This window comes from Mus caroli, unplaced genomic scaffold (assembly GCF_978045245.1).
Source record: "Mus caroli unplaced genomic scaffold, Mus_caroli_1 scaffold_8, whole genome shotgun sequence".
NCBI lineage: Eukaryota > Metazoa > Chordata > Mammalia > Rodentia > Muridae > Mus > Mus caroli.
Window position 1 is genome coordinate 32576189 of NW_028227263.1, and position 12008 is coordinate 32588196.

The following is a 12008-nucleotide window of genomic DNA, read 5'->3' on the forward strand; positions in this document are numbered from 1 at the left end:
TATATAATTAATCATATTTTAACAAATGGGATTTTTCTTGAATCAAAGTTTAAAGTCAAATTGTGAACTATTTACTGACAAGGAAAATACAGTTGGAAAACTAGAGTTTTTTTCTACTAGATACAAAATTGTCAGCTTTATCATCTGTGTACGTCATCTTATTTTACATCTGGAAAGGAACCAAGATGCATATCTGTGGATGTTGCCTTAGGTAAAAGGAAGCAATCTTCCAATCTGCAGTGACTGCACTTAAGTGTAGGGGTATGACCTTGAAACTGCTTACCATCTACAGTAATCTATGCAAGAAATTCTAGATCTGATCCTCTCTCTTAGTCCAATGGATGGACCCAGTAATATCACAAATTGTACTAGTCTAACTCCCCAATTACAGTTTACATTCCTCAAAGCCAGAGCCCATGATGAACTTCCTCCATAATCACATAGTCTGCCATAAGAGGACCGTGAACTCAGAAAAGGTGTCCTTGATAGAATTCTTTGCCTCTATTCTAGTCACCCTTATTCTCTGCAGGACATTAGGACAAAGCTGTGGCATAAGTCTAAAGCCACTGATTTAAATTATGCCCTCCCACTACTAGTTTTATTCAGTAATATCTCAAGTCCACATTTAAGCTCCTCACTTCTAGGATAGGAATAATACTACATTAAAGATATTACCTCTGATAACCACATAGGCACTGCATAATGTAAATTAGCGTGCAAAGACTCCAGAGAAGATGAGTCACCCACCTCTAAATATTTTTTTCCATGCTGAGAGTTCATTTGCTTCGTTTTTATTGTCTGTTATATCTATAATTTAAAAAAAAATATATGTGGGTGTGAATGCCTAAAATATAAGCACCCAGAAGGCAGAGGCAGGGATACTGCTGCAAGCTGGAGGGCCAGCCTACTCTACACATGAGTGCCAGGCCAGTTAAACTGTGTAAGACCTTGCCTCATAAGCAAACAAATAAAAGAAAAAAAAAACACTAAAAATACCTTTTACTTTTTCAAAAAGTTTTAGGTTACAGAGTATCTGAGCAGGTGGTGTAGAGTTCATGCACAAAAGGCAGTTTGTATCATTACATGTGGGACTACATGCTTCTTTGAGTCAGTTTTAAGGACCAGTTCTCAGCATTGTTAACTCTGTACCAGTTCTAGTTCAGAAGCTCAACTCATCAAGACAATGTTGATCCTATTTCCTCATTGGTGATTGTTCAGTAAAGAGGAAAGGAATAAGTTGACTATGACCACTATGGAAGCCATGTTATGATACAACTGGAAAACAGTGTATAACTATAAGGATTAGTAAGACCAAATTCTATTAAATAAGAACTGTTCGGAAGAGCAGCAGCACTAAGAAAATTGAAAGAGGCATACATATAGTGTAGATATTTATGACTTGCTTCAGGTAAAGAATCAGAATTTATATAGATAGATCCCATCCAAACTTTTCTTACGTCTCAGTACGCATGTGCATAGACTATTTCAAAAATAATCCAAGGTTGACTAGATACGCTGAACTTTTTCTTTAGAGATAACCCATTTATGTCAAGATCTGAACTAAAGCCATCTGACTCCAACTTGTATTAATTACTTTCGTGTCACCCTAACAGATGCCTAACAGACACAATTAAGAGAAGGAAGACCTATTGTGGCTCTCTGTTTCAGAGAGCTTCAATCTGTCAAGGTAGTGATGGCATGACAGCCTGGAAGGAACATCTGCTGGAGACCATGCACACCACGATAAACCAGGAAGCAAACAGCGAAGCCAAGAGCAGGGTTTGACTGAACAACTCCAAAGGCCCTCCCCGAGTGGACCACTCTATCATCTAGTAAAAGGAGTCCACAACATGAGCCTATGATGGACATTTCAGATTCAAACCACAGCACAAAAAATCTACTGCTCTTTTGAGTTGGATCTTCCCTTTCGTTGGTTTCATAAAATGTCCAATCAGCAACTACATTTTGAAATTAGGTTCACATCAACGTTCACATATTTTGTAGGGCTCTAGATGTTTAGAAAATGTCCCTAGCAGGGAACTATAGACTCTCATTTTCTGCTCTCTTTTCTCCAATCACAAGCATCTTCTGGACAGTTCTGTTGAGTCTGATGATGCTGAAGACTCTTTTCAGTTTAGAAAATGAAGTCAATAGTGTTCTAAGCTAGCCTTAGAATAGCTGTGTGATATCTGAAATAACATGCAGTCAATAACAGTAACACACAAAACTAGGTATCAATTGAGTATAAACAACGTATTTTTCTCATCTTGAACAATATCACCTTTACAGGAGGAGTGTTGTGTTACTCTTATTTTTAAAATGAGTATCAATATTGTGATTCTAATCAATAATATTAAATCAGGGCTGGGCATGGTGGTGTACATCTTTAGTCCCAGCATTCAGGAGGCAGGGCAAGCTGATTTCTGTGAGTACAGGACAGCCAGAACTATGTTACACAAAGAAACCCAACTCAAAAAAAAAAAAAAAAAAAAAAAAAAAAAAAAAAAAAACCCACCAAATCTAAATAAATAAATAATTAAATAAATAAAGCAATTTTAAAAATTAAATCAGTCCACAAAGTATTTTCATATACAATATTTTATATGACCCTTTCAATAAGTCTATGGGATAGTTTATATCTATTCTTCAGTGGAAGTTAAGAATTTATGTAAGTTGACTTATCCTATAACATTCAGTTAATAAGTGGTAGAGCTATGAAGTTGACACACATTCCAACCAAATTCTGTGTTTTCACTGAATGGTACTGTCAGGTGTATATGAGGACATATTTCTAGGGCTATCAACTTCAGGAAGAGCCCTCTCCCCTCTCACAATGAACATATTGCTGCTGACAACTCAAAGATATATTTGGTTTTATCAAAGTTTTACAACTCAGCCAGCCTCAGAATTCCTTGTAGTTCATGGAGCTGGGCTGACAAAATGTGGTAGACAGAGAACAGATGGGGCTCCATTCTCTGTGTTCCCTGCTGGGAACCACAGGGCAAGGTGAACTCATCTGAGATAAATAGTTTTTTTTTTCTCAAATCTAGATTCAACATACATTTGGGAGAATGCATTTGTTAGGTATGCTTGTGTGTGCATATATGCATGTGTGTATGTGCCTATGATGGTCAGGAGTCAGCATCTGGAGTCATAATGAGGGAGCCATCTATCTTAGGTTTTTGTTTGTTTGTTTTTGAGCAAGTCTCTCACTGACTAGGGCTTGCTGATTAGGCCAGACTGGCTGGCCAGAGAGCCTAGTCCATGTGTTTCCACCTCACCAGGACTGGAATTATAAGCCATTATCTGACTTCTAAATATATATATTTACAGGGTTCTAGGACTTGACTTCGGGTCCTTATGCTTGAGTGGTAAGCACTTTACTGATTAAGCATCTCTGTGGTTTCCAGGTCTACCACACATTTTTGAGTGCTAGTTATACCCTGGAGTACTCACACTTATGACTCGTATTTGAAAGCTCATAACTCAAAGGAGGAAATAGAGTATTCTACTTGGAGATGTGGTATTTGAAATTCTAAAAAGCTAAGTTGGTATACTTTTTTTTTAAAAAAATCCTATTGAAAAATAAAATTCAGGAAGAATATAAGCAGGTAGATATCTTCTATATCATTCCTGGCTGATATTAAATGCTCAACAAATCTCTGCCTGACCTGAAAACACAATTTAACTTGCACTGTTGGCAATCCTGAGCCAAGTCTGTCTTTCCAGTGTTTCAAGCACATGAAAGAAAGAGGAAGAATCTACAACCCATTAACACCAGTTGCTGGGTGGTGATGGTGCCCATCTTTAATTCCAGGACTCAGGAGGTGGAGAAAGAGGCAGAGACATGTGGATCTCTGAGTTCAAGGCCAACCAGAATAGAGTGAATTCCAGGACAGCCAGGGCTACATAGAGGAACCCTATCTCGAATTCTCCCCACCCCACCCCCCCAAAAAAACCAAACCAAACCAACCAAACAAAAAGATAATTGGAAAGGGATGTGAAAGACATGTTTTAATTATGTCACTCTATCAAAGGTCATGCATTTATCATAGAGATTCTGTGGCACATTAACTGAGAAGGCCACATTATCTCCACTTCACATGGAACACTTGCATCTCCATTTCAGGAAGATGAAATACTCTGTACTGTGGAGAATCTACAGTGGCCTGGTGTGGTGGTGGCACACGCCTTTAATCCCGGCACTCAGGAAGCAGGGGCAGGCAGACCTTCTGTGACTTTGAAGTCATTCTGTTGTACACAGAGATTTCCAGGCCAGCCAGGATTAAACAGTGAGACCCTGTCTCAACAAACAAACAACCTAGAGCAATGGCCCCGGTAATCTGTTCAGCTTGTTTCGAAGAAACTGAAAACCTGAGAGTTTCTTCACAATAAGGTTACTTCTGTTCTCTGACATCTTTATGGTCACCATCCACACAGGACTCTAAATTGAGCTTATGTCTTTGCTTCATCTCCTGAAGAAAAAATGGAGTACCTGAAGTCTGAGAGAATTTTGAAGTAGGAAACATGGAGGGTATGTTCCACTCTTTCTCTGGTCTCTGGTTGTGAGAAGTCTCTGTACAACTGAGTCTCATACATCCAATAAAGACTTTGCCAAGTGAATCCCAGTTTAAAATGTAAAAAGTCAAAGACAGTCCTTGCTGGAATAGGAGCGTCTCATCTCTGACATTCCAGTTTCTCACCATGCCACTCAGACCCTGCTGCTAGAGAAACTTCAGTGCAAGAAGTATGTGGAAAGCTGAAGACATGGGCAGAACTGAATGTTCACTCACAGAATGGGTGAAAGCCACAGTGGTATTTTATACATGATGATGCTTGCATATTTCATCTTGAAATGGCACTCTGAGTGTAGTGGATACCAGGATTTATACGTTTCATGAATTCGAAAAAAAGATCTATGGTTTATTAAATGCTACTTATTAGTGAGACATACTGGCAATAACCATCAATGAAGGTTTGTAGAGCTGGTGTGCAGATGCATGTCATCTATGGATTTCTGTGAGTTTGAGGCCAGACTGGCCTACATAGCAAGAGCCTCTCTCAAGTGAAAATTGTGGGGCAAAGGGAACATTAGGAAGGCTGAGGTGGTAACCAGGCTTGTGGGCACGTGTCGAAAATCATCCAACTGTCTATATTAGTATATGCACCTCTTTGTACGTGGTAGTTCTTTCATGCCAACCAATCCTTTCTTCAAAAATTAGCTGTGATACAATCTACTCACAAAGCATGGTGTTAGTGAAGTTGCAGCTCTGTTTTTCCAGTCCTGGAAGCTCTACTTGTGCAAAGGCCCAGAGACACACTAATTCCTAGTGAGTGTGGAGAAGGAAAATCTACCATTCTCAACCTGGATATCCCTGATGGCGGAAGAACACAACACAGGGTCCTTTACTTTTCCTAAACGTAAGGACTACACTAGGCCAGGTAAACCTGACTTCAGAGAATATTTCTTTTAAAGCTGAGGTTTTCAAAGCAAAAAATCCATTATGCTCAGCTTTTCTCTGCTACCACGCCACTAGCTTCCAGTACCCACATAGCCCTTAGCCTTCGAATCCCTCAGTAATGTCCTTCTCCCTTCTGCCTGAGATCCCACAGCCTGATGAGTTAGATAAACTATGTGTTGAATCTTGGCAGCCATCTCTCACCCTTGTAAGAAGATCAAGTCATCCTCTGAAAAACATCTGAAGGACAAAAGTATTGAGGTGCTCACGTTTGCCGTGTAGAGAGCAGTGAATGACCAAACTCAGCACACACAGTGCCCAGCAAACTTCTAGAGCCACTGTCTGTTTCCTTTCTCCGCCTCCTACCATTTGCTCAGTCTTCATCTCCATGGCTTCCATGCCTCTCTCTGCACATGGCATTCTATCCTTTCTTGATTTGTCTAATGGAAAAATCCATTGTCACCCTTGAAGATACTGCTATGTAAAACAGTCTCCAGAAGTTAGTCACTCTCTTCTTGGAACTTTTACAAGCTTTGCTCTTATCTCTAGGGGAACACGTCATACATCATGTCACAACTATATGGTGAATTTAAAGTCAGGGCTACTGCCTTAATCATCTTTTGATTAAGCATAGCTCCTGGGAGGATATATTCAATGCATTTTGAATGAGAGTCACTGTCAAAATTGCCTTATGTTTCTGTAAAAATAGCTTAATAATGTTGTTGCTTTTAGTATGACTTTCTTTTCTATAAATAAGTTAGCAGAAAGATTAAGAGCATGGTATGTCAGTTACCACAATTTTACCCAAAGAACTGGGGGAAAAAATCTTAAAATTAGAATGTTAAATCAGCATGGCTTTAGCAACAAAAGTGTTTCCTTAAGTATGTGCCTTTTAAGTTCTCCTTTCTGTTACCAGAGAATAACAGAAAAATTAGCGTGTACATTTTGTGTCAAAGGAGGTTTTGCTTGTTTGCAGAGCTTGGGGAGGGTAAATCTGGGACCCTCAGGCATGGGAGCCCCAGGAGGCTCATTTTAAAAGAGAGTTGAGGCTGCAGTGGAAAGGATGGATGTAGCCTGGGTGTGACCAGAGATAAGAGAACTGATCCAATTCCAACAATGGCTCTCTAGCTGAGGGACAACCTGCCTGAATAAGCCCTTGCTATATCGAGGACATTGAAGGGTCTAGTCAGCCAAAGAGCAACATCTGACATGAGGCGAGTGGCAGCATCTTGTGCCTGTTGGGTTTGGGAGCAGGGACCTCAACCCTCATTGCAGAACATGAGACTCAGGACTGAATCCCCAGGAAGAGAGTTTGTAAAGCATGAGGCAAACTCAAGTAAAGAGGATTAAGGCGGAAAGGACTACATTTTAAGAGAAAACGGCAGTAATAAGAATTAAAGAAGACTGGAGGGATCATAAAGTCATTGAACTCCATAACCCGCATTTATAAGCATAAGATGCTTGTGTAAACATAGGGGTGAACACATCCTCTGAAGAATTACTGTAATACTGATCAGGATAATGTGTGCAAATTAAGAAATGTAATTAGCATTTATTAAATGCTATTACCATTCCTTGAAAACCTAAGTGCAATGAATTTAAAAAATAATTTGTTTGGATATTGTCAAAATCATGTGTCAAACCACTCTGAATATTTTCTTACGTCCATTGTTTTCCTCTGTGTGCACAAGTGTGTGTGTGTGTGTGTGTGTGTGTGTGTATGAGGAGTTAGAGGCCAACATTGGGTATCTTCCACTATTTTTGCTCTCTTGTTTTTGAATATGGTATCTCACTGAACCTGATGCTTGTTGTTTGGCTAAGCTGGCTAGTTGGCCCTGGGGATTTGCCAGTATCCACGTGCTCCCTGCAAGCACTGGTTTTACAAGTGCTCCTCACCGTGTTTGGCTTGGAGATGGGTTCAAGGAACTGAACGCAGATCCTCACATTTGCACTTCCCTGGCTGAGCCACCCATCCAGCTCTCCAGCCTGATACACCTTAAGCATATATAAAATCTAGTTTTGAAAGATGATGAAAGGTGATCTGAGCTGGTTGGAAATGGCTTGTAAGAAAAAGCATGCTACATGATTTCTTAAGAACACAAATGTATTTATTTATAATGTGGCTATGACAAATAGCAAATATACTTCAGGCTTTAATTTCAAATAGTAGAATAGCTTTGTCATATTTGGAATCAAAACTTTGTAAGTGGTAAGGCACAGTGGAAAATGTCTTTAACCCTAGCATTCATGAAGCAGAGGCAGGTGGATCTCTTGAGTCTTAGGCCATCCTGGTCTACATAATGAGTTCCAGGCCAGCCAGAGTTACATAGTGAGACTTTGTCTCAAAGATTTTTTTTAAATATAAACTCAGTATCATCGATTATGTCAAAAATTTCTAGGTGGACACTTAGTATTTGCTGCATCTTCTTTTGCACTTTCTTTGCCAGAACCCTGCTCATTTTCATCTACTATCTAGTTATCTGAAACTTTAGAGGAGTGGGCACCACCCCATGAGGGTATGTGGCTGTTCTGATCCTATGATTGAGAGCCAGAGAACCAGGAGTGACATCATCCTTAACAATAAAATACTCCTCTTGGTGAGCAAAAAGCCTGCATATGAAACTCGGACTTGAAGAACTGCAGTCCAGTTCATCAGCTGTCTGGTTTACTCCAGCTTACTACAGCATCAGTTGGTGCATCCCCGCATCCCCGAAGGATCCTCTCTGAGAGTCACTGTATGGTAAGGAACCTCTCAACTGCCCTTTTTAAATTCTGTGAGATTTAGAAAATTGAGCTAGTTTTTTAATACATACCATTTTCTACCAATATCATGCCATTTTTTAAAAATTGAAAATGTTAAAGGAAGGTGAATTTTGCTAAACAGAAAAGTGTAGAGGTAAAATAAATTTATGGTAAGAAAGTCATGAAGCATCTATTTCTATGGTTAATGCTTCTTTGAATACCTTATTTTTACACCACCTGAAAGTACAGGGATTCAATGAACATTGGCACGATTGGGTTTATTGATCTCATCATCAGAAATTTGGGATAAAAATCAGGCTGGCCGTGGGACAATAACTCTGATGTAAAAAGTCAACAATGATTTATCATGTGGAGTATATATCTATTTTCTTGTAGGGTATCCTTATTTATTTTTTTATGGCTTTCAGGAGTTTAGCTTGCATACTAAGGTTGCAATTTTTCCTTTCAGTGTTGAATATTCATACCTTTTACATAAAAAAAAACCAGTGTTTCCTAATCTTTAAAATGATACATGCATCTTAAAGATGCTTCATAATCATCTAAGCTCTTCTCATCCTAAGTAAGAAGTCCATCTTCTGCAAAGGAGCAAGGAAATAAGGCAGAGATGTCACCAGGTCATGGGAGCTGAGCTAGGATTAGACAGCAATGCTACTGTCAGTCAGCTACAGTGCCTGTGACTGACACAGCCCTGAAGACTTTCCTTTGTTGCTCCACCCATAGCTCTGCAGTGCACATTGAAGAGAAATGGTGCAGGCTGTAAGGTCTCTTATTAACTAAGGATGTAATCTCCTTTTAAAACAGAAACATAATTCCTATTGTGTGTGTCACTTAGAAAGGAGAATAGTGTTTTTTTAAGTGCTACTATAATAATAAAGTCTGCAACCACAGAGCTACGGATTAAGCCAAAATACGCATATTGATTTATAAACAAGAAGAAAGAACTAGAAGTTATATTAAATGATAACTGTGAAGTTGAAGCTGTAAGATGTAGATACTCATTTTATTAAGGGTCAAAGCTCCAAGAAAATATTATAAGAAATTAATTTGATTTTGTTGTTGTTTTGGTTTTTTGAGACAGGGTTTCTCTGTGTAGCCTTGGCTATCCTGGAACAGGCTTGTCTTGAACTCACAAAGATCTACCTGTCTCCACCTCCCAGTACCTGGGATGAAAGGTGTGCACCACCACTCCTGGCTCTGATTTTTAAATGCTATAACACATACACATATGTGTAATAAATATGTGTGTATGTGTGTGCGTGTAAAGACCAGAGGTCAATGTTGGATTGTTGGATGCCTTCCTCTATCATTCTCCACCTTTTTTTTTTTTTTTTTTGAAACCTTCCCAATGCTAGGATTACAGGTCATTGCTGCTGTGCCCAACATTTTTTAGGGGTGCTAGGGATTTGAACTGAGGTCTGCGTTTGTACAGCAAGCATTCACTAACTGAGTCATCCTTCTAGCCTAAGACTTTTTTGTTGTTGTTGGAGAAGGTGTTGCATTATTAATTCAGTAAAGGCATCAAAATCAAACCTTATAGTTAGACATGATGGTGAATGCCTGAACTTCCAATGTGCCAGAAACCAAGGCAGGAGGATCATAACCTCAAGGCCAGCCTGGTCTACACAGCAAAGTCTTATCTCAAAAATAAAGGTAAAATCCTACAAATTTGGCATTTATGGCTATTATGCTCGCATCTGAAAACAAGCTTAGTCATGGAAACAGTGTTTGCTCACTGAATAGTTATTGTTTACCTAATTAAGAGGTTAGTGAATTTCAAGGCTATTATAAGCATGTAGATATAGCCAACATAGATATGAGAGAAAAATCATCAAAACTGTTCTTCAGTCAGTATGTTTTACATAGCAAATGTTAAAATTTGCACAAGAAATCTGAGAAAGCTACCTAAGAAAGTCATGCATGCCACTTCTCTAAGTTATGTGTACACATTATAGTACTAACGTATCTGTTATATAAAGATTCCAAAGACTCATGAAAAATAGACCGGTTAATTACTGTGACCTCCGCTAGTCATTGCTTGCTTTGGTGGTTATGGATAACAACTACTGAGACTGTATTTACATACTTTGAAACACTGACAGTATCTTAAAATATCTCAATGTTGTTTCTTATTTTAGTAAAGATGATGTCTGCAAACACCATGGCTAAAGTGATGATCATCATGCTGGCAGTTTGTCTTCTTACCCAAACGGATGGGAAACCTGTGAAGTAAGTGCTGCAGCCCACTGTACACAGGGAAGTGTGGACTCGAGCTTTGTAATGGGGAGCTAATGGAGCGGTCTGCTCTTTCTCTTCTTTCTAGGAAGAGAGCTGTCAGTGAAATACAGCTTATGCACAACCTGGGCAAACACCTGGCCTCCATGGAGAGGATGCAATGGCTGAGAAGGAAGCTGCAAGATATGCACAATTTTGTTAGTCTTGGAGTCCAAATGGCTGCCAGAGATGGCAGTCACCAGAAGCCCACCAAGAAGGAGGAAAATGTCCTTGTTGATGGCAATCCAAAAAGTCTTGGTGAGGGAGACAAAGCTGATGTGGATGTATTAGTTAAATCTAAATCTCAGTAAATGCTGATTTATTCTAGACAGTGGAGGGCACTGACATATGCTGCTACCTTTTCAAGCTCCATGAAGATCACCAAGTGCTAATACTTCTACTATAATGAAACTTTGGAATTTTTTGATTACATTTTTGCTCATTTAAGGTCTCTTTCAATGATTCCATTTCAATATGCTCTTCTTTTTAAAGTATTACTCATTTCCACTTTTCTCCTTAAATATAAATAAAGCTTTAATGCTCATGAATCAAGTAAGCAGTGTTTCTTACTTGTTAAAACTTTGTCTCAGTTGGAGGGCTGTCTCAGAAGTTCAAATTGCAAACTGTTGGGCTGGAGAGATGGTTCAGCAGTTAAGAGCACTGACCACTCTTCCAGAGCTCCTGAGTTTAATTCCCAGCAACCACATGGTGGCTCACAACCATCTGTAAAGGGATCTGATGCCCTCTTCTGGTGTGTTTGAAGACAGCAACAATGTACTCATATAAATAAATAAATCTCATTTTTAAAGAAGAAGAAGAAGAAGAAGAAGAAGAAGAAGGAGAAGGAGAAGGAGAAGGAGAAGGAGAAGGAGAAGGAGAAGGAGAAGAAGAAGAAGAAGAAGAAGAAGAAGAAGAAGAAGAAGAAGAAGAAGAAGAAGAAGAAGAAGAAGAAGAAGAAGAAGAAGATTGCACACTGTTGCCTCAAATGACTTGAGTTTGGTTCCCAGGACCCACATCAGGTGGCTCACAACCACCTTTAAGTCCAATTCCCTTCAATGATTCAATGCCCTTGGCCCTGCCAGTACTTGCACTCATGTGGACATACCCACACACTTATAAGGAATTTAAGATAACAAAATAATCTAAAATAAATCCCACATCTTTTGTCACAATGCATACCAAAATGGTTTTATTGACATGAATTTGTAAAACAACACAAGAAAAAATTTCTTTAATCCATTTACCTCAGTCAATATTTTGAACACGTGTCTGTTTTTAATTCCAGAGTACTAGGTCCCCAAATTCATATTAGCTGGTTATTACTCTCCCCTTCTCTTCAGGAAGCCCAATGAAATACTTAGGAAATGGGGTAGAAAGTGGTCTGAGACCTGACTGCAAAGCCTTTGCCATTACATAAACTCACAGAGTATATATTATATCTACCTATACTCTGAACTCTACACTGCCAGGAATAGAAATATAGTATTTATCCATTATTCACAAATCCTTATTTAG

The 12008-nt window shown here is 39.0% G+C and overlaps 1 protein-coding gene across 1 annotated transcript; it reads left to right on the top strand.

Annotated features, from left to right (window-relative positions):
* The first annotated feature begins 7969 nt into the window (after positions 1 to 7969).
* On the top strand, positions 7970 to 10804 carry Pth (parathyroid hormone). The gene is made up of 4 exons (XM_021169212.1): positions 7970 to 8044; positions 9299 to 9311; positions 10358 to 10448; positions 10543 to 10804. Exons 1-4 carry the CDS (start codon positions 7970 to 7972, stop codon positions 10802 to 10804), a joined length of 441 nt encoding a protein of 146 aa, XP_021024871.1.
* Positions 10805 to 12008: the final 1204 nt, after the last annotated feature.